The 21,464-nt window shown below is 39.1% G+C and overlaps 1 protein-coding gene across 7 annotated transcripts in view; it reads right to left on the bottom strand.

Moving 5' to 3' along the window:
- Window positions 1–800: 800 nt before the first annotated feature.
- ZNF143 (zinc finger protein 143) overlaps window positions 801–21,464 on the bottom strand; it is a 56,007-nt gene continuing 35,343 nt past the window's right edge. For all 7 annotated transcript variants that reach the window (XM_003992984.4, XM_019812038.3, XM_019812039.3 and 4 more), the window contains 6 exons: window positions 18,869–19,048; window positions 15,509–15,736; window positions 11,907–12,055; window positions 8,637–8,798; window positions 3,254–3,400; window positions 801–1,807 (listed from right to left, as the gene is read on the bottom strand). In XM_003992984.4, coding sequence (XP_003993033.1) covers window positions 1,724–1,807; window positions 3,254–3,400; window positions 8,637–8,798; window positions 11,907–12,055; window positions 15,509–15,736; window positions 18,869–19,048 — 950 coding nt within the window. In that variant the 3' untranslated portion in view covers window positions 801–1,723. The remainder of the gene's footprint in view (window positions 1,808–3,253; window positions 3,401–8,636; window positions 8,799–11,906; window positions 12,056–15,508; window positions 15,737–18,868; window positions 19,049–21,464) is intronic.

Genomic DNA, 21,464 nt, shown 5'->3' with positions numbered 1-21,464 from the left:
AGCTTGAAATGAAACATGAGAGCGGCATTTCAGCTCTCTGGCAAACAAAGCACAGTGAACACGGTGAAGGAATGATTACTGCAGGGCAGGCCTCCCCCTCCTTTCTTTTTTGGAACTTGGTGGACCCTAAGCTAAATTTCTGACATTAGACATGGTTTTTCGAGTGTTCTGGTCATTGGGCAATCAGAAAATACCAGAGCTCATCTTGATAATCTTTGCCGCCAGCATCATCTGAGAAGGCAGTTGTGGTGTGGTGAAAGCACACTGGACATGGGGGTCAGACTGGGTTCTCTGGGGTGCCTGCGTGGCTCGGTTGAACATCCGACTCTTGCTTTCGGCTCAGGTCATGATCTCCCAGTGTCGTGAGTTCGAGCCCTGCATTGGGCTCCATGCTGACAGTGGGGAGCCTGCTTGGGATTCTTTGTCCCTCTCTGCCCCTCCCCCACTCATGCGTGTGGGCACTCTTTCTCTCTCAAAATAAGCATTTAAAAAAAAAAAAAAGCCTGGGTTCTCAAGTCTTTGCCTTGCCTCTTCACAGTCGGAGGGCCTGGGTGGAGACACAACTTCTTTGGACCCTCTGTTTCTCCTTTTATAAATGGGGATAATGGGGATAATAAATCCCGTATATCTCACAAAATTGCTAGAAGAACATAACAATGTATGAAAAAATACTTATTCTGTGCTTGATAAACAATATACTCTCAATATATGTGTGTTGGGTTATAACTGATGGCATTTGTGCTCTTTTCTACCACACTCTCTCCCACACCCATACCACGTTAATAAAACAAATATAAAGGTAACATTTTAAAAATTGCTGTATTCAAAATTAATAATAAACTTTAGGGTAAATAAGCTTTAAAACAAAAGTACATAAGCAAAAATAAATAATTTACACGGACCCACTAACCTAATTTTCAGAGGAAAGCCATGTCCAATTACAGCACTATTATCCCGGGCTCCAGCCTATGGTCAAACTTTGATAGTTCATTATTTTTAAAAAACAGTAACAAAAAAAACTGAACGCTAAGTAAAATCTTTAACAAAACCAAAGCACTGGATTTAACTTTTTAATTTTAAATAACCAAACTTTGTTATTTTATACATAATCCAATGTAATGGATCCAATTCAATATAATTAGCATTTCAGCTTGAAGAGCTGGTATTTTAACAGGGATGGAAAACTATAATGAATAGTTTTCAAACCGTGAGGTACAAAAAAAAAAACCAGACACGTATACAGTAGAACAAAAACTGCAGACACTCTATTAACTTGGGGAAATATTTGAAGGCTTTACATCCTTTATTATCCATGATGGCTTCTGGAATTGATTGTTTGAAGTATAGAACCTTTAACATTTTAGATACAGCCTTTATTTTATTTGTCACAGTAAGTTAAAAATCCATCATAAGACTCCATAAGACTTTGCTGCTCTTGCATGTGGACTCTAGGAGTTTGTGAACTGATAAAAGAGTAACATGAAAATTTACTGTATTGCCCTAATTTCATACATCCTTGTACACAATGAATCAGTTTGGGAATCTATTCCAAGGGTTATATACACAAAAGTGTCAAGAATAAAATGTTCTCCACTCTTGCATAAAAACGTGTACAGTATTTCAGGAATGGAAAAATTCTAATTTTCCTGGGCCCGGGTTCCTGGGTGTCTGCTGCCCGAAGATGAAAGGCTCCTCCTGCTGCGATGCTCCACTGTTCTGAGGATTAATCATCCAACCCTGGTGTTTCTCCTTGTTGGATCCTAGATGCTATTCTGATGGCTTCTTCCAGAGATGGCTGTTCTCCAAGCTGAAACAGGAACAGACACAAAGCCACAGTCAAGATAATACCGAAGAAACAGTATATGCCCGAAGTAAAATCTCTGTAATTCTGACACCTGGACTCATTAAGATACGACTGCTGATCCAATCATTAAGAGCACACAAAAAATTCTTGCAGGAGAATAATGTAGTTTCTTACTTTAGGATTTTGCAGTTTTGTTTTGTTTAAGTAGGCTCCGTGCCCAACCTGGGGCTTGAACCTCATGACCCTGAGACTGAGAACTGCATGCTTTACCTACTGAGTCAGCCAGGCGTTCCATCTTTCTTTAGGATTTTCTTTTAAGCTTATATTATTTAAGCTTATATCTTTTTTTTTTTTAATTTTTTTTCAACGTTTATTTATTTTTTGGGACAGAGGGAGACAGAGCATGAATGGGGGAGGGGCAGAGAGAGAGGGAGACACACAGAATCGGAAACAGGCTCCAGGCTCTGAGCCATCAGCCCAGAGCCTGACGCAGGGCTCGAACTCATGGACCGCGAGATCGTGACCTGGCTGAAGTCGGACGCTTAACCGACTGCGCCACCCAGGCGCCCCTAAGCTTATATCTTTTAAGCTTATATATTTATTTTGAGAGAGAGAGAGAGAGAGAGACAGCAAGGGAGGGGCAGAGAAGAGGGGAGAGAGAGAATCCCAAGCAAGCTCCGTACCATTGGCCCAGAGTCCCAACGTGGGCTCGAACTCACAAACTGTGAGACCATGACCTGAGCCGAAATCAAGAGTCAGATGCTTAACCAACTGAGCCACCAGGCACCTCTTCCTTTAGGACTTTGATAAACCTTCACTCATGCAATGGACAAAAGATGCTCATCTTTTCCAATGGAAGTATTCAGAGAGCTTCCTGAGTCTTTAGCTTCTATACCATAAACTAAATTAAAAACAATGGTTGGCATTTTCTTGAGTGTGTTCTCTTTTCCAAGTAAATACATGAAAAACAACTCTTCCCAAGGAAAGGTAATCTGTATTCTAGACTGTCTTCCTGAATCCAGTGACTTCCCCAGGAATAGTTTCTTCTGTCGTCTGATGTTCTCCCAACATAAAATGGGGCTGTGCAGTGATTCTCAGAGGACTAATTTGGGTCTACATTTACACTAGGTTCATTCCCAAGTGCTTTACAGAATCCTGCTTAATTAGACTTATTTTGAAAGTAAAGATAGCTGGCTGGGTGCATGCTGGGATGTATACCAGAAGCTTTTCTTACTATAAATTCCCCTAAAAAACGTAAAGATAATAGCAAACAAAGTGCCAGTCTCTTTGAAACCACCTCAAACACAGCAATTTCCTTCTAGTGGCCAAGTGACACAGATTAGTCTGTCCCCAGCCTCCCCTAAAGGTTCTGAATAAAGCACAATGTGCAAGGTTGAGAGCTAGGAAGTAGTCTTCCTGTTGACTGAGGACAGCTGCTACAGAACTCACCTGAACTGCAATCTGGGTGCCATTGGATGTTGCCACTAAGGTCAGAGGTCTGGTTTCTGTGGTTACTAAATGATGGCTGTGCTGTTGATGCCCCATTTCTGATGAGGCAGTATGGAACGCTGCCAAGTCCTGAGCCACAATTGCGACCTTAAACAAAAAATACACAAAATAAAGCTATGATTAAATACATTAAACTCCATTTAATGCAAGGGACTGTCTTGAAATTTGAAAGGAAAAACTCCCTTCTGACCACAGACTTGTAGAAGCCTAAAGTTGGAAGAGAACTTCTGTATTGTCTATCTTAGACTCTTTTTTGTTTGAAGAAGTTGAGGCTCAAAAAGAAGGCATTTATCTAAGCTTATGTGAACCAATGACATAACAGGGTAGAGGACACTTGGCAGGTAGGTCTGCTACACCAGGCTTCATTAACCAGGACAGACGTGACCATGCTTAGGATCTCCTACCCTAAGTGGCTGCTTGGTACGTTACACATGTAGAGTAATTCATATCTCAAATGTCTACTTATTCCTGAGTTGGGATCAGTGAAACATAATATATACTATTTTCTCTTGTTTACCTGATGCATTTTTTTTTTAATTAAAAAAAACTTTTTAAAAAATTTTATATAGAGAGAGAATAAGCAGGAGAGAGGGGTAGAGGGAGAGAGAGAATCTTAAACAGGCTCCATGCTCAGCGCAGAGCCTAAGGTGGGGGTCAATCCCACAACCCTGGGATCGTGACCTGAGGTGAAATCAGGAGTCGGACGCTTAACCAACTCGGCCACCCAGGCACCCCTACCTGTTGGGGTTAGATTTCCATTTAACTAGGAAAACTGAAAAGACTAGGGATTGACTGGAAGGGATGACAAGGGAACTTTCTGGAGGTGATGAAAATGTTGGGGATGGTGTTATATGCGTGTGTATGTGTAACAACTCACTGAATTGTAAATTTAAAATTTGTACATTTCACTGTAAATTTTACCTCAATTAAGAAAAAATAGATTGTGAGTCGATCTGAAAAACATGTTCAACCTCGTTAATCAGACAAATGAAAATAAAATAGAATTCAACTTCTGCTTGTGAATTATGCAAATATGTTAAAAATCTTCAATGCTAGCAAGAAGAGTACAGTGAACCAAGAAAGCTTTCAGATCCATGGTGCAATTGTTAAAACTTTTTGGAAGAAAATTTGGCAGTATGTAGCAAACAGCTTAAAATACTTTATATCATTAATCCAGTAATTCCATGCTAGAGTTTGTTCCTATGAAGATAATCAAAGGCTTATACAATTTATGTTTGTGGAATGAGTTAATGAGTTCCATTTGATAGATTATTTTACAAATGATAAGAATCCTTTTACAAGAACATTTAATTGGTATGAGAAAGTGCTCAGAATGTAGTGTTAGATGGATGACAGGCATACAAAATTATAATCCTAACTCTGTATACATACACACACACACACACACACACACAAAGTAAGTAGTCCTAAATGTTGAGACTAGTTATTTTAACATCAAAAGATTATAGCTGATTTTTAGTTTGCATCTCTATTTTTAATTCTTCTGGAAATATATCTGCAAGTGGTATTAGTGGATCATATGTAGTTCTATGTCAACTCTTTTTTTTTTTTTTTTTTTTATGTAGGCTCTAAGACCAATGTGGGGCTTGAACTCATGACCCCAAGATCAACAGTTGCATACTGTACCAACTGAGCCAGCCAGATGCTCACTATGTTCAACTCTTTGAGGAACTGCTATACTGTTTTCCACAGTACTGGCACCGTTTTACATTCCTATGAGCAATGCACAAGATGTCTCTGCATCTTCGTCAACACTTGGTACTGTTTTTTGGATAACAGCCTAAACTAATGGGGGTGAAGTGGTATCTCACTGTGGTTTTGATTTGTGTTTCCCTAATAACTAATGATGTTGAGCATCTTTTCATATGCTAATTGGCCATCTGTAAAACTCCTTGGAGAAATGTCTATTCAAGTCCTTTGCTCATGTTTAAATTGGATTGCTTGTTTTTTTGTTGTTGAGTTATAGGAAGTCTTTATTCTAAATATTAATCCTTAGCAGATAACATAATTTGCAAATATTTTCTCTCATTATGTAGAATGTCTTTTCACTCTCCTGGTAGTAGCCTTTAATGCACAAAGTTTTTAATTTTTAACAAGTTTATCTATTTCTTCTTTCATTGCCTCTGCTGTGATATATAAGAAATAACTGTCATACATAAGAAATAATTTCCCAATCCAAGATCATGAAGATTTTCATCTATGTTTTCTTTCAAAAAGTTAATTTTTATATATGATATAAGGTAAGGGTCCAACATCATTCTTTCTCATGTGGATATTTTTTTTACAAGCACCATTTGTTTAAAAGACCATCCTTTCCCACTAGTCAAATTTTAATTGTTGAGATTTAATGGACTATATATTTGATGGTTTACTTCTAGACTCTTTATTCTATTACATTAAGAATATATATTACTTTTATAATCTGAAATTAACAAAAACAATTAACAAAAATAGATACTGTCTGTACTTGCTAACTAGGTTTTCAAGGCACCTGGAAAACTGAGGCTAAGAAATCCAATGACCTTAATTAAAAAAAAAAAAAAAAAAAAAAGGCAGGGAAAGACCACCTGCTTTCTTCCTGTGCATGTAAAGAAACAGGTAATTTAAGAGTTACAGATAATTCAAAGGTGGTGTCTGGACACCCCAAGTGGATAGTCATCAGTTGCCCAATGGCCTACAGTTGCAGCAGAAGGAGATGTGGCAGCAGCTGGTCCTCAAGGGAAACCCCCGCTCCTGTTGTGATATCCCCGCTTGCTGAAAGCTGCCTGCCTTCATTCCAGCCCTCAAAACCGCCTCTCCTAAAATTTTCCTAGTCCCCAGGCTACAGATAAGCTACAAAAGAATGCTTGGTTTAGGGCCACTATTCTTACAGACCTGCAACTATAACTGGTACAAGGTGTATTTACCCAGGCTGTGTCATACACCCAATCCAGGAATCCTAGAGCCATGGAAATGACTGGGACCATTCCGTAAGACAGCCTGAAAGCTAGTGGCTGGGTTTCGAGTTTGTTTCTGTTTTTGCATCGGGCATAATTAGCAAACAATAAAAATGCATGAATCTTTAGGTGTTCTGTTGAGTTTTGACAGTTAGATACATCTGTGGAACCACCACCTAAAACAAAATAGAGAACAGTTCCTTCATATTCCATTCCATCAATTTCCTTCCCCCAGTCAAGCAGCATTTTCTGATTTCTATCACCATGGATTTGTTTGGTCTGTTCTTGGATTTCATGTAAGTGAAATCGTATAATATGTATTCTAGTGGAATTGCTGGGTCGTGGAGTAGAAGAAACCACCAAACAGTTCTCCAAAGTGGTTGTATCATTTTACACTCCCACTAGCATGTACAAATATTTTAGCTGCTTCGCATCTTTACCAAATGTTAGTCAAGTCTTTTTTATTTTAGTCATTTTGAGCACTTTTTTTGTGTCATTGGCCGTTCTTGAGTCTTCTTTTATGAGAGGTCTGTTCAAGTGAGTGGTCAAATGATCTGCTCATTAAAAATTTTTTTATTTAGGGTGCCTGGGTGGCTCAGTCGTTAAGCATCTGACTTTAGTTTAGGTCATGATCTCACAGCTCAGGAGCCCATGCCCCGCTTCGGGTGCGCCCCACTTCACTCTCTCTCACACTCTCTCTCTCCCTCTCTGCACCTCCTGGGATTCTCTCTCTGCCCCTCGCTCACTTGTGCGCCTCCCCGCCTCAAAAAATACATTTTTAATTAATTTTGCTCATTTTTTATGGCCTATTATTCATCTTTTTATTGTTGATTTGTAGAAGTTTGTTACCTATTTTCAATTTCACTGATACATACAGAGTGAATATATTTTTCTCAGTTTGAGGCTTATCTTCTTCTTAAGAGGCTTATCTTATCTTTTTCCCAGTTTGAGGCTTTTCTTAATGGTGTCTTTTGGAGAGCAGAGTTAATTTTGACGAAGTTCAATTTATGTTTTTTTCTTTCCTTGGTAGTGCATTTTTAGGAAATCTTTAGCCAAGTTTGCAAAAGTATTCACTTCTAGAAGCTTTATGATTCTGAGTTTTGTATTTCAAGGTGTAGAAGACTTTCTTTCAACCTTGTTCTTTTTTCTTGTTTTATCATAGGTCCTTTCCATTTTCATGTATATTTTAAAGTGAGATTATTTAATATCTTCAAAAAACCTCTGGAATTTTGATTGTGATGGTATTGAATTTATAAATGAATGAGAGCTACTAATTTTGACAGACTCTTTCATTGAACATGGTAAGGTAGCTGCAGTGAATCTCAACATTGCTGTCAGCATAGTACAAGAAGATGTAAAATGTATTAATATCATGGATTTTAAGGGAAATGAAAAATTAAAACTACAGAGAGATACATGAGATTGGCAAAAATCCAAAAGTTTAGTACCTTTGTATTGACTATACAGAAGGGAAGAGGCGCTCTCGAATGCTGCTGGTGGTACTGTGGACTGTACAACACTAGAAGGGAAGCTTGGCACTACTTACCCCAATTACAAATGCATGTATCTTTTCACCCAGTAACTCCTCTCTAGGATTTACCTGGCAGACATACTCACCCATATGCAAAATCACATGAGCACAAAGTTACATGTTTGAAACAGCACAAGACTTCGATTAGGGTGTTCATAGAGTAAAATATGAGACAGCTTTAAAAAAGAATGAGGAAGCTCTCTACATAATGAAATAGAAACATTTTCTAGATGTATCATTAAGTTAAAAAAAAAAAACCCAAGGTGAAGAACAGTATAGTTTACTACCATAAGAAAAACAAAAGTGGAGAAGAGGACTATTTCTATTTATTTGTATATGCCTAATGAATGGCTGGAAGACTACACAAGAAACTAATAACAGTGGATTATCTCTATGGAGGCAAGAACGAGGTTGATGGAGGCAGGGGTAGGAGGGAGACTTCTCACTGCATACCTGTATATACTTTTTGATTTTTGAACTATGTGACTATATTATTCAAAATATTAAATAAATTTTGCCGATGAATTTTTCCTAAGTATCTGGTGAACACTTTATGAACCATTAATGAACCCTTAATATATACCTAGGCTTTATATTAAGTACTATGTACGTATTATCTCATTCAATCCTTATATCAACCTCATGGTGTAGATGCTACAATCACTCCTGTTTTACAGAGCAGGAAAACCTCAGACTCCGAAGGTCATGTGGCTAATAAGCCGTAAACCTGGAATTCAATCCAAAGTGTGTGAGATTAACCACCACACTACCCTGTATATCTATGAAATAGTTTTGATGATATATGTATTGATTAATATAAAAAAATAGCAATCACCTGCTGCCCTTCTGTGCCCTCAGCAGTAACCATAGCAACAGAGTGCGTTCCTGCCGAGGAGATGACTGCGTCGTGAGCTGGGACCGTGATGGGTGTGCCATCCTGCGTTACCATCGTGATGGTATTGCCAATGGCTTGCATGTCAGCTTGAGATATGTTGACCTGCAACACAATGCATTTTACATATCAGTCTGTTTCTTGTTCTATTTGGCAATCTTTAGTAAGGACTAGGCCTAGTCCTTAAATAAGTCTACTCTGTGGAGCAAATAAGAATTGTATAATGGAATAAACTCTTTAGAAAGAGATCGTAAGAAAACCTTTTTCTTTTTTAAAGATTTTATTTTTAAGTCATCTTTATGTCCAACATGGGGTTCCAACTAATAACCCCAAGATCAAGAGATCAAGAGTTGCATGTCCCACTGACTAAGCCAGTTAGGTACCCCCAAACTGATTCTTTCTTTCTTTCTTTAAAGTAGACTTCAGCCCAGTGCAGAGCCTAACACAGGGCTTGAACTCATGGCCCTGAGATCAAGACCTGAGCTGAGATCAAGAGTTGGATACCTGGGGCACCTGGATGGCTCAGTTGGTTAAGCATCTGACTCTTGATTTTGGCTCAGGTCGTGATCTTATGGTTTCGTGGATTCGAACCCCGTGTGGGGCTCTTTGTGCTAACTGCATGGAGCCTGCTTGGGATTCTCTGTCTCCTTCTCTCTCTGCTCTTCCCCTGCTCATTCTATCTCTCTCAAAATAAATAAATAAACTTAAAAAAAAAAAAAGAGTTGGACGCTTAACCGATTGAGTCACCCAGGCGCCCCAAAGCTATTTCTTAAATGCACTTCCTCCTCTCCATCTCTACTGCCAATTCACACCCTTACTTTTTCCTTGTCTGACTTTCCACAATAATACAACTTCTTTTTAGGTACCCAGTCTAACCCTTTCTTAAGCCATCCTCTACCTTGACATCTTTTTAAAAGAACAAATTTCATTATGCTCCCTGTTCAAATCCCCAGGGCCCCCCATCACTAGAGTTTAGACTTTTTACATGGTATTCATGACCTTTTGCAATCTGGCCTTTAACAGCATCTCTAAACTCATCTTCCACTACTTCTAAACCAGCATCCGGCATTCCAGCCACAACTAATCATTTGCAGTCCCAGAGTGTCATATTCTCTTCTATTTTCCTGGCTTTTCCCTTCCCTTCACTCTGCCTGACAAATGCATGAAAACTCCTCAAGATCCAACTAAATGGGGGGCACCCAGGTGGCTCAGTCAGTTAAGCATCCAACTACAGCTTAGGTCATGATCTCGCTGTCCGTGAGTTCAAGCCCTGCATTGGGCTCTGTGCTCACAGCTTGGAGCCTGGAGCCTACTTCAGATTCTGTGACTCCCTCTCTCTCTGCCCCTCCCCCACTCGTGCTCGGTCTCTCTCTGTCTCGGAAAAAATGAATAAATGTTAAAAAAAAAAAAAAAGATCCAACTAAATGGCCATTCTCTAAAAGGGTCTCCAATGGGGCGCCTGGGTGGCGCAGTCGGTTAAGCGTCCGACTTCAGCCAGGTCACGATCTCGCGGTCCGGGAGTTCGAGCCTGCGTCGGGCTCTGGGCTGATGATGGCTCAGAGTCTGGAGCCTGTTTCCGATTCTGTGTCTCCCTCTCTCTCTGCCCCTCCCCCGTTCATGCTCTGTCTCTCTCTGTCCCAAAAATAAATAAACGTTGGAAAAAAAAAAATTAAAAAAAAAAATAAAAGGGTCTCCAAGATTCCTTCAGGAATAATCATTTACTCCTTCCTCCAGGCTGCCACTGCACTTTACACATTCCTCAATTACATACCCATCATAAGAGGTTATTGTTCATTTAGAAATATCTTTCTCCTCCTTGACTATGATACCCCCCCCTTCTTATATTCCCCACATTAAGCCAACCAAAGTATCTGGCATTGGGTAGACATTCCATAAATGTTTGCTATTTAACTGACTAAAGGAATGGAAGAGAAATCTAATCCCTGAAGGAAATGGGAAGGTTACATCTGGAGAAAATACATCGGGATAAGGAAAATAGCTGCTCTGGAACACATGAAGGGGGATGAGGCTCACTTTATGTGGTCAGAGAGGAGCCAGGAGTGGCTGACATAGCAGGAGGTTCCAGTCTGATAAACATTAGAATTACCCAACAATGGAACAGGCTGCTTCTTTTGAAACTGCCTTATCTGTTTGGGGGCTCCTGGAGAGGGGAATTCTCTTGGGAGGGAGGGAGGGAGGTTACATCACATTACTTCCAGAGGGCCTCTGTCTGTGATGATCTAATTCAAGAAAAAGTCTTAGGATTGATGCTAAATTAAAACCGGGTTAGTAAATATGTTTAATCTTGCACAGCAATCAGTGGACAAAGAATACTGTGAGGGTGAGGAATTAGTGCCATCAAAAGTGAGGGGGAAGGGAATGAATGGGATGGTACAAGCACTTTTAATTTTCCAATCCTGAATATGTGCTGCTTCCTAGTTAGCATCAGCATGGTAACAGTTATCAACACAAAGGGCAGATTCATCATGGGAGGTAAGCTCTGAGACAAGTAAGGAGAGAGTTCTCCATGGAAGAGACAGTTATAGGAGGATAAAGAACCCCATATGCTCATTTCTACCAGGTACTAAGACAACCTTAGTTGGAGCCTAAAAATAAAATCAAGTCTGGATTATTTTAGGCTAGTGGCATCTAGAAACGTTCAGAGAATAACCATTATACTGCTTTTCCTGGGGAAATCAAGATACCTTTCTATGAATTCTGGGAGATAAGTTAAGTGAACTTCCATGACTCCAGGGAGGGAGAGAGACACACTTTGGAAATTTTATAAGTTTTGCCCATCACTGACTTCCCAGGATCTTTTAATGATCAACCCCTCAGCCAAGGCTCTGTTGGTTTCTCAATCTCACCTCCTGGATCTAATCAGCTACTAAATCCTATCTTTTCTCTGAATTATATTTTCACACAGATCCTTTACTTTTCAAGCCCTCCATTTCACTGTGGTTCTGACCTTTACCACCTCACCTTTGAGCTACGCCAATAACACCATGGGAATGCTGGGCTTACAACCATCCTGTCTCTCCTAATGTTCTTGTATGTAGCCTCTTTCAGCAGATTACTAGAAAGCCTTCAGGAGATCTAGCATTGCTTGCAAGCTGATATTCAAGGCTTTCCTCGATTAAGGCCCAACCTGCCTTTCATGCCCATGTTCAGAGAAACAATATTTAACTTGTTTGGCTTTTGGTGGATACTTACATGCTGAGTCCCATCCTGGGATATGAGTGTAACTTGTTGACTCAACCCAGACTGGGTTACTGTGGCTACTTGTGTAGACACAACATCATCCCCTTCTACACCTGTAACATACGTGATCTGGGACCCTTTAAGAACATCTTCACTTTGACCTATTTAAAACAAATGAGTCATTTATTTGACCAACCAAGCAAGCTGTTTAGAAAACAGAGGATATTTTCTTTCTTTTTTTTTTTTTTTTATCACTTTGAATATTTACTTTTTTCCCAAGTTTTTAGTTTAATTCCAGTTAACACACAGTGTTGTATTTGTTTCAGGTGTACAACACAGTGACTCAACAATTCCATACATCATCTGGTGCTCATCATGACAAATGCACTCCTTAATCTCTATCACCTATGTAATCCCTCCTCCAACCCATCCACCTGTCCTCTGGTAACCATCAGTTTGGTCTCCAGAGTTAAGATCCTGTTTCTTGATTTGTCTTTCTCTTTGCTTGTTTTGTTTCTTAAATTTCACATATGAGTAAAATCGTATGGTATTTGTCTTTCTCTGACTTATTTCACTTAGCATAATACTCTCTAGCTCCATCCATGTCGTTGCACATGGCAAGATTTCATTCTTTTTTATGGCTGAATGATATTTCAGTGTGTTGGCATAACACTCTGAATTAGTGTTTTTGTATTCTTTAGGTAAATAGCCAGTAGTGTCATTGCTGGATTAAAAATAGCTCTATTTTTAACTTTTTGAGGAACCTCCATATTGTTTTCAGAGTGGCTGCACCAGTTTGCATTCCCACCAACAGTGCACAAGGATTCCTTTTTCTCGGTATCTTCACCAACACCTGTTGTTTCTTATGTTGTTGATTTTAGCCATTCTGACAGGTGTGAGGTGGTATCACATTATAGTTTTGATTCGCATTTCAAGAACAGAGAATACTGTAAATATGACAGAGACATTTATACAAATTAAAGTGTATACATGTTATAGTCCAAATCACATGGCTTCTAGCACCTCCTTTTAATTCCTCTACCTTTACTTTTGTAAAGCCAAGCCAAATCAAAGCAGACCAAACCAAACCTTTCCACATCAAATTTAAATATTCTAATTTTGGGAGACCACTCTTATTCTTAATTGGAGTAATTATGTGATACTGTGCATGTGTGCTGGGGGGGCAGGGGGAGTACTGAACAGGAAGACTGCCTGGCAAATAACCCTTCCAACATGGCAAGTATGCTAAGTTCTTGCAGTCACTTAAGAAACTTTTAGATATGATAACACAATCTTCATAAACATTAGCCGCAAAACCAGAACGGTGTGTAAACAGAACCTACTAATACTAAATTACTTACTCTTTAACACAAGTGATTGACCACAAGTCATCAGTACACAATGACCACATTGTGTAAAGACAATGTAATGGCACATTATCTGGGGAGAGGTTAATCATTTAATAAGGGACAGAACAGGAGCACCCATCCACTTCCTTAGGTCATGAAGAACCAGCAAGTAGACAGCAATTTCAACAGTCCATTAGTGCTATACTTGGCAACCAGGAAGTCTGCTGATCTATTTTTTCATCACTTTTCACCTCCCAGGAAGCCAGAAGGAGGGTAAATATGTTTTTTTCTTCCTTCAAAGAAGGACTTATGCTAATTTAACAGTACTTCTCAAAGTTAGTGGCTGATGCATGCACTCCTATGGCTATGGTCATCATGGTAAAATCTCCAGTCATTATTTCATGTCTTTTTGTTCTGTTTCACAGCTATTTATATACCATTATTCCAATGGGCTACCATACCTAGAGAAGTGTATGAGAGAAAAGGAGTACAAATCCATCCCTATTCTTGGAAAAATAATCTTTATTATTTTTTAAATAAAATCTGTATCATTATATTACAGACTACTTTCTAAAATACAAGAAATTCAGACAGTCTGAAAAATCAGCACTGAAGGAAAAAGACTGAAGAAGCTTTAGAAAGGAAGAATTTCAAAACCTAAGCTTGTCCAGCCTATTTAAAAAAAAAAAAAAAAGCCTGCTTTCTAACTGCAAGGATTCAGCAGTTGTTGCGTTTTCTAACCATGCCCACTTACAGTGCTTTGGCTAGAAAGTACAATAGCATTCAGGACTGAAGGAATTGTTATTTTCTCACCATCACATGACAGATATCTGAAAAAACAAATTAGAACTACAGGGAATCATTTCAGCAGGGAGTGAATGATCTGTTCTTTCCCTTACTCTCCAACACTTCAATATAAGAATGAGAAAATATGATTTCTTTTAATTTTTAAGTCTACTTTGTTTAGGAGGTACTCAGTGAAACAGTAGGATGGCCCAGGCTTTGTTTTATTGGGTGTGTGTGTTTTTTTAAGAAAACCTACTCACTTACTTTACCTATTTACCTATGCTAAGTTACTTACGTGATATCACAGAATGTGATCCTCTAAAATATTTTTTCCCCAAGAGTTTATTCTTATGAAATGAATGTTTTTGTCTCCTTACAACAATACCTAATAGCACATAAATCAACTAAAAGTTATTTGGGAGTGCTCTGCCGTTCTCATGCTTAAGATCAACATCCTTAGGGCACCCGAATAGCCTAGCTGCCCCTACCTTGCTCTCCAGCCTCATTTCATACTGCCTTCCCAGGCAGAAGTGCCACACTGGCCAGGCTTCTTTTAGTCTCTCCAATTTACTTTGCTCTCCCCAACCTCAGGGCTTTTTGTATTTGCCATTCCCTCTATTCAGAATGTTCTCTTACCTTTGCTCCTTATTTCCCCTCCCTGCGAAATCCCTGCGTCTCCACCTAATTAACCCCTATCCACTCTCTAGATCTCTCGTAGTAGCTGTTACTTTAACCTATGTAAGAAGTGTGTCTAGCTAACCTGTACTGAATTTAAAAATACCAGAAGGCTCACACTGCTTTTGCAGGGGATTTATTGCAGCTATTTGCATTCACATCCAATTATACGTAGGGGTCACTTTGTTAAGCAGCAAAATAACTCACATCACTCAACTTCAACTCAAACCAAAGCCCAGACTGCTCTAGACAACAGGGGGGCAGTGGGTAACATGTGCCCTGCTCTGCCTCCAGGTGTGCCAGGGTCCTCTGCTCCTGCAGCTCAGGCCACTGTCACTTGAAACACATGTGATCTCAAAGTTGGAAGGTTCCAGGGCTTCCTTAGGGATAATTACAGCTTTTCTTGCCAAACGGAAGCCACATTCAAGAGGCAAAAACCCCTTCATCACGTATGTAAGCATGACTGAGGTCTGGCACCACAGCCTGGCCATTTCTCAGAAGAAAAACAGCAATTCAAGCTGGGTCTCCTAAATCCATTTTATTCCCATCTTTCTGTTTCTTTAACAAGAAACAAGAGAACTAAACAGGGGTAAAAAGAAAAAGAACCTCCCAGGCTAGATTAACTTCCCTTCTTATACATCCCACAGCACCAAGTACCATTTTTTGCTACCACTTATTACAGTTGTAAATTATATATTTGTGTGATTATTTGAATGAAACTTTATGATCTGAGAAAATGCTATGCATCATAAATGATGGTAGCTGTTGATTCCCAGAGAGAGATTTATTGGAAAGAACACTTACCTGGGGGAGGCTCAAAGAAGGCTTCCTGCTCCTCCTCGATGGGCTCAGTGTCATTGTGGGCCGTCCGTTTGTGCATGGCCAGTGTGGAGATCTGCTTGTAGGTCTTCCCACAGTGATTACAGTTGTATGGTTTGGAATGAGTGTGAACAACATGATGTTTGTACAAACTGGAATATTCTGTAAACCTTTTGTCACATCCAGGGACTGTACAAACATATGGCTTTTCACCTAAGTAAAGAACATACACACATACACACAAAAATCAACTTTTACATATATGAAGTTTTTACATATATATGAAGGCATAATCAATCCATTCCTCCCATGGGGAAAAAAAGCCTCTAATGGCAAAAATGTCTGTCAAATCTCTCTCTCTCTTTTTTTTTTACAATTTATTTTTGATAGAGAGAGACAGAGCACAAGTGGGGTAGGGGCAGAGAGAGAGGGAGACACAGAATCTGAAGCAGGCTCCAGGTTCTGAGCTGCCAGCACAGAGCCTGATGCGGGGCTCAAACTCACAAACCACAAGATCATGAACCTGAGCCAAAGTCGGACGCTCAACCGACTGAGCCACTCAGGCGCCCCCCCCCCCTTTTAAGTTTTATTATCTATTTATTTTGGGAGAGTCCAAGTGGAGGAGAGAGAGAGAGAGAGAGAGAGAGAGGGAACCCAAGCAGGCTCTGCACCAGCAGCATGGAGCCCTACCTGGGGATCGAATCCACGAACCGTAAGATCATGACTGGAGTCTAAACCAAGAGTCAGACACTTAACCAAATGAGCACCCAGGTGCCCCAATGAACTGTCCAATCTCTTTCTATACTGCTACGAGGCAGAACACAAAAAAAGACTCCCTATGATTTTGTCTTTGTTCAAAAGGCTGTCTACATTCTAAGTCTTATCTCATGCCTGAATACAACTCTTCCCTTCATTTCAAGGGATGAGAAAAGTAAGGATAGAGATGTTGCCCAGGGTAACTCTAAGCCTTGATAAAACTAATTTATTGTTATCTATAACTAGACAAGTCAGTAACATTAATGCTGTATTAAAAATGACAATAATAAACGCAATGATTACTATAACAAATGCAGCTTTCCCTAAGGGTTTTATAAGGAGAATAAAAAAGGTCTAGAAAAGTCTACTAGACATAGTCTGAACACTTCAGTAAATCTAAGGACATATTCATATAATTTCTAAAATGTGCATACACGTGTGTGCATACAAGTGCATGTCTTACTTTATTCTCATTTTATACCTTCCTTGGATAACTGCATTTTCTTGTAAGGTTCTAAACACAGTAAAACCACCCATAAATAGTAAAAAAATCTCACACTAATATAATCTGTAACATAAGTCTTGAATATAAAGTAATGGGAAATTGCTTCCTGTCCTCTGCCCAGTCTATAGTCTCAAACTAGGGCGAGGTAAAGCTCTTATCTTGGTAGATGATCATGGGAGACATGTGTTGAGGGCAAGCCCAGGCACGGAAAGGGCAGGCAATTCCAACAGAAAACCAGTCCCATTGATATTTAGGCTGGAGCAGAAACCGCCACTAGGTGGCACCAAACCACAGTCAAGATGTAAATAGATTTGAATTGCACTTTGGAGCTCCCTACTGGTTATCTGCATAGCCTCAACTGGGTCATCTAACCAACCTTGCAAGAGTGGATTGAATTTTACATGGCTGAATCTTTGTACTCCACTTACTGCATAATGCGGGCATTTACATATCATCTACCTGATGATCACTAGTCAATCTTTTCTACCTCTTGGGTCAGACCAACATTTCTAACTGCCTACTACACCTCTCTACTTCAACAATTCTCAATCATGTACACATATGAAAGACCTGGGTTTTTAAAAATATAAACTGATGCCTGGGCCTCATCCCAGTAAAATTATGTCAGAACTGTGCAGATAGAATATGGAGAATTCTATTTTTAAAAAGTGAATTCAACATGCACAGCCACATTTAAGAACACTGCTTGGGGAGCCAGTCAGTTAAGCATTAGACTTTGGCACAGTTCATGAGTTCAAGCCCAACACTGGGCTCTCTGCTGTCAGTATGGAGCCTGTTTCAGATTCTCTGTCCCCCTCACTCTCCGCCCTTCCTCTGCTCTTGTATGCATGAATCTCTCTCTCTCTCTCTCTCTCTCAAAAATAAACATTAAAAAAATTAATTAAAAATAAAAGCACTGCTCTTCTTAAATGTTCCAAAGATCAGTACAGCTAAACTTAATGTGAGCATCCCTCTTATTGGAATCTAATTTGCCCATTAAACAGGTGAACAGCAAACTTTCAGGTAATGAGTCTATATTCCATTTGCTTTAAATGGGTAAAATAATGTTTTCTCAGCCCATCTAAAAATCCCAGCCAATTTCCCCAAATATCATAAAAAGGCCCTTAAGCACCTGTGTTATAATCCACTAGGAATGTTTACATAATATTAAGATACTATAGATAAAATACCAATTATCTAGGGGTGCCTGGGTGGCTCAGTTGGTTAAGTGACTTGATTTTGGCTCAGGTCATGATCTCACGGTTTGTGGGTTCGGGCCCTTTGTCAGGCTCTTTGCTGACAGTGTGTAGCTTGTTTGGGATTCTCTCTGTCTCTCTCTGGCTCTCCCTCACTCGTGCGCTCTCTCTCTCCCTCTCAAAAATAAAAAAATAAACTTAAAAAAACCCCAATTATCTAATTATTTAACAGTCAATGAACTCAGTAGTGGGTATATGTCTGTGTGTAACACACAATGATACAGTAAGTATCAGACAGGAATTCTGTTTTCCTTCTACAACACAAACATGTAAAAATCAAATCTCTTAAAGACCTAAAAGAAATAAAAATTATAGTAGCAAAATATCATTTTTCTTCTAATCTATGGTTTTCTTTTCCAGGCCTCTGGGTTTTCACAGTCTTTTCCATTTTCTTAGAGAACACTTTAATAATGTAGGGAACATGGTGATGGACTCAGTCTAAAAGTCAATTTCCCCTGGGAAAGCCTTCCTTGAATACTTCTCCATTCCCACAGAGACGGCTGCTCCCCCTCTCTACTCCCCTAACATCTTGTCCACGCAATGGGAGAAACTGCACTCTGTAGCAATTAAATATCTGCCATCTCTCCCCAGTTCTACTGCTCTGGACTATGTCTTATCTGTCTCTGTACCTCTGATGCCTGGCAGGGGAACACACAACAGATGCTCAGTCTGCTGACTAAATGAATGTATACATGCTAATGTGAAGTTTTTTTAAGCTGCTTAATCCCTCCCCACCATGCCAAGTGGTAGGAAGGAGAGAAGAAAGGAATTACTTGGAAATGGGTTTATGGAAGAAAGACGGAAGGCAAAGAAATCAGAAACTGTTACCTGTGTGTATCCTCACATGATTTTTATAATTGGTTGCACTGGCAAATGCCCTCCCACATCCTGGTTCTGTGCAATAATAAGGTCTTTCTCCTGTGTGTGTCCTAATATGCACTTTTCTGATATTTGATGTTGTAAAAGACCGACCGCAGCCTTCAAAGGGACATTTAAAGGGCCTTTCTCCTGAAAATACAAAAAGGAATAAATTAAATAGTGCAAAAATACATAGAAAATTGAAATGTCTTATCCTTCAATTCTGCCTAGGATCATACTCATAGAGTCCTTCTGCACTTCCCTTTCAGGTTTTTTTCCCCTATGAATAGCGTCTTCTACTCCCAGCTTAAATTTATATAGGAGAATCTGAATATTATTCAAAACTTATCATTGCACAACTTTCCAAGAAGGAATCATCCAGATGGGCATATTAAAAATGAGCTGAGAAAAGCAGAGAAAGAAATATCATAAAGAAATACAAAAGAAAAACAGAGTTAGGGGTGCCTGGGTGGCTCAGTTGGTTAAGTGTCCGACTCGGCTCAGGTCATGATCTCACGGTTTGTGGGTTCGAGCCCTGTCTCGGGCTCTGTGCTGACAGCTCAGAGCCTGGATCCTCCTTCAGATTCTGTGTCTCCCTCTCTCTCTTCCCCTCCCCCCATTCATGCTCTGTTTCTCTCCGTGTCAAAAACAAATAAACATAAAAAAAATTTAAAGAAAAAAAAAGTTAGGAATAAGAATTATGTTAGAAAAACACCAGAATCCCCAAAAGCTTATCTCCTATTTTATTTATTATGTAATACTTCAAAGAAAAATTTATGTTTTTTAAAAATCCAGTGTCTAGCACATAATATGCATCACATACAGTTGCTGAATATATTACTATTACTATTCTCATAAATTAAGCTTATGAAAAAGTCTATCCTGCCAATTATATTTCTTTTCTTCATACCTGCTTTATACAACCTCAGAACCCAAAGGGCCTCTAAATTGTCAAGCATGAAATAATAGCCTTTGTTTTTGATGCTTTTTTAGAATGAGTTCGAATTAAGCAAACAACTCTTGTGATATATAAAAATCTCTGTGTATAGATAGATAAATAGATATAGATATTTACCCGCACATATAAAAGTGTGTTATTTTTCTTTTGGTCAAGTAAAATTAAGATTTTCCTGCTGGTAAAAAAAACACTCCAAAAGATTTCTGCCCTCAAATCTGAAATCATTTAAAAAGGAGCAGGAATCTCTGATCCTTTCTTTAGAGAAAGTTTTCTTTCAATATGTTAAAGAAAGTACTTTGTCTTGGGTAAGTCCCTTCTCCTGTCTGGATCTAGACAACCTTAACCTTTTCCCGGCTCTGCCATGTTGGGATGATAAGGAATCAAGAGTTCTAACAATTCCCATGGTGATATATACACTACTACACTACTCCTCTGACTCTATAGGACCTTGCTTTATTTTTGCACTGAAATCACTTGTTTGTAAAAGTCATCCCTAAAGCCCCCTTACACAACCCAACTTTTTACCAACGAAAATACTTACGATTTAAAAACTGATACACAAATATGTAGTTTGCTAAATGCATACTATCAAAGGAATCACAATTTCAATGTTTTGACCAAATATTAATAGAACTAGATTATGGTTTTATATAACTTTTACATAACAAGTTGGCATTATACAGTAAATCCAAATAGAATTTGCAGGAATTTGGAAAAACATGCTTCTGATACAATGGATAAAAATAAGTACATGAATGAAATAGAAGCAGAGACCTACAGCTTTGTTTGTAAACACTGTATAGTCATGTATTTTTTTTAAGTTTATTTATTTTGAGAGAGAGAGAGCACAAGCAAGCCTGTGAGCAGGGAAAGAGCAGAGAGAGAAAGAGAGAGAGAGAGAGAGAATATGAATCCCAAGCAGGCTCCACACTGTCATCACAGAGCCTGTCATCATCGAACCCTGATGTGGGGTTCGAACTCACAAACTGTGAGATCATGACTTGAGCTGAAATCAAGAGTTGGATGCTTAACTGACTGAGCCATCCGGATGCCCCCTGAACATTAAAAAAGCAAAGCCTATCTGGGATCAAATTTGAGCTAAAAGTTAAACTTTAATGAATGGACAAATCCTCCATGGAAATTTGCTAAACTATTTCAGAATACTTAGTAGTACCTGGGGACAAAGTTATCACACTATGTTTAAACCATCTGTAGTAAAATTTCAAACTAAATTATTAAGCTATATATAATATGCTTAATCAATAGCTTGTAACAGTACCTCTTATCAACAGTTTCTGAAATCTTTCCAGCTCTCATCCAAAGCAAATAATTACCTTTATAATTGGTTTTCCAATTCTACAAATAATCAAGTACAAGAAAGGGAGGGAAGGGGAGATATAAACAAAGTACCCTTTAGGAAAAGGAGAGAAGGAAGTTTAAAGGGAACGAGATATGATCACAAGGAAGTAACAAGCCTTTCTTTCTGTGGGGCTGTTAGGAGTTCATTTTCTTAAGCAATAGCTTAATATAGGAGAAACAACGCTGAATTGAGAAGGAACTGGGTGCCTTAGGTTCTGGTCTCAGTTGGGCTAGTACACAGACATGCAA

The sequence above is a fragment of the Felis catus genome, chromosome D1, assembly GCF_018350175.1.
Source record: "Felis catus isolate Fca126 chromosome D1, F.catus_Fca126_mat1.0, whole genome shotgun sequence".
Classification (NCBI taxonomy): Eukaryota; Metazoa; Chordata; class Mammalia; order Carnivora; family Felidae; genus Felis; species Felis catus.
This window is presented reverse-complemented; position numbering and strand designations above follow the sequence as displayed.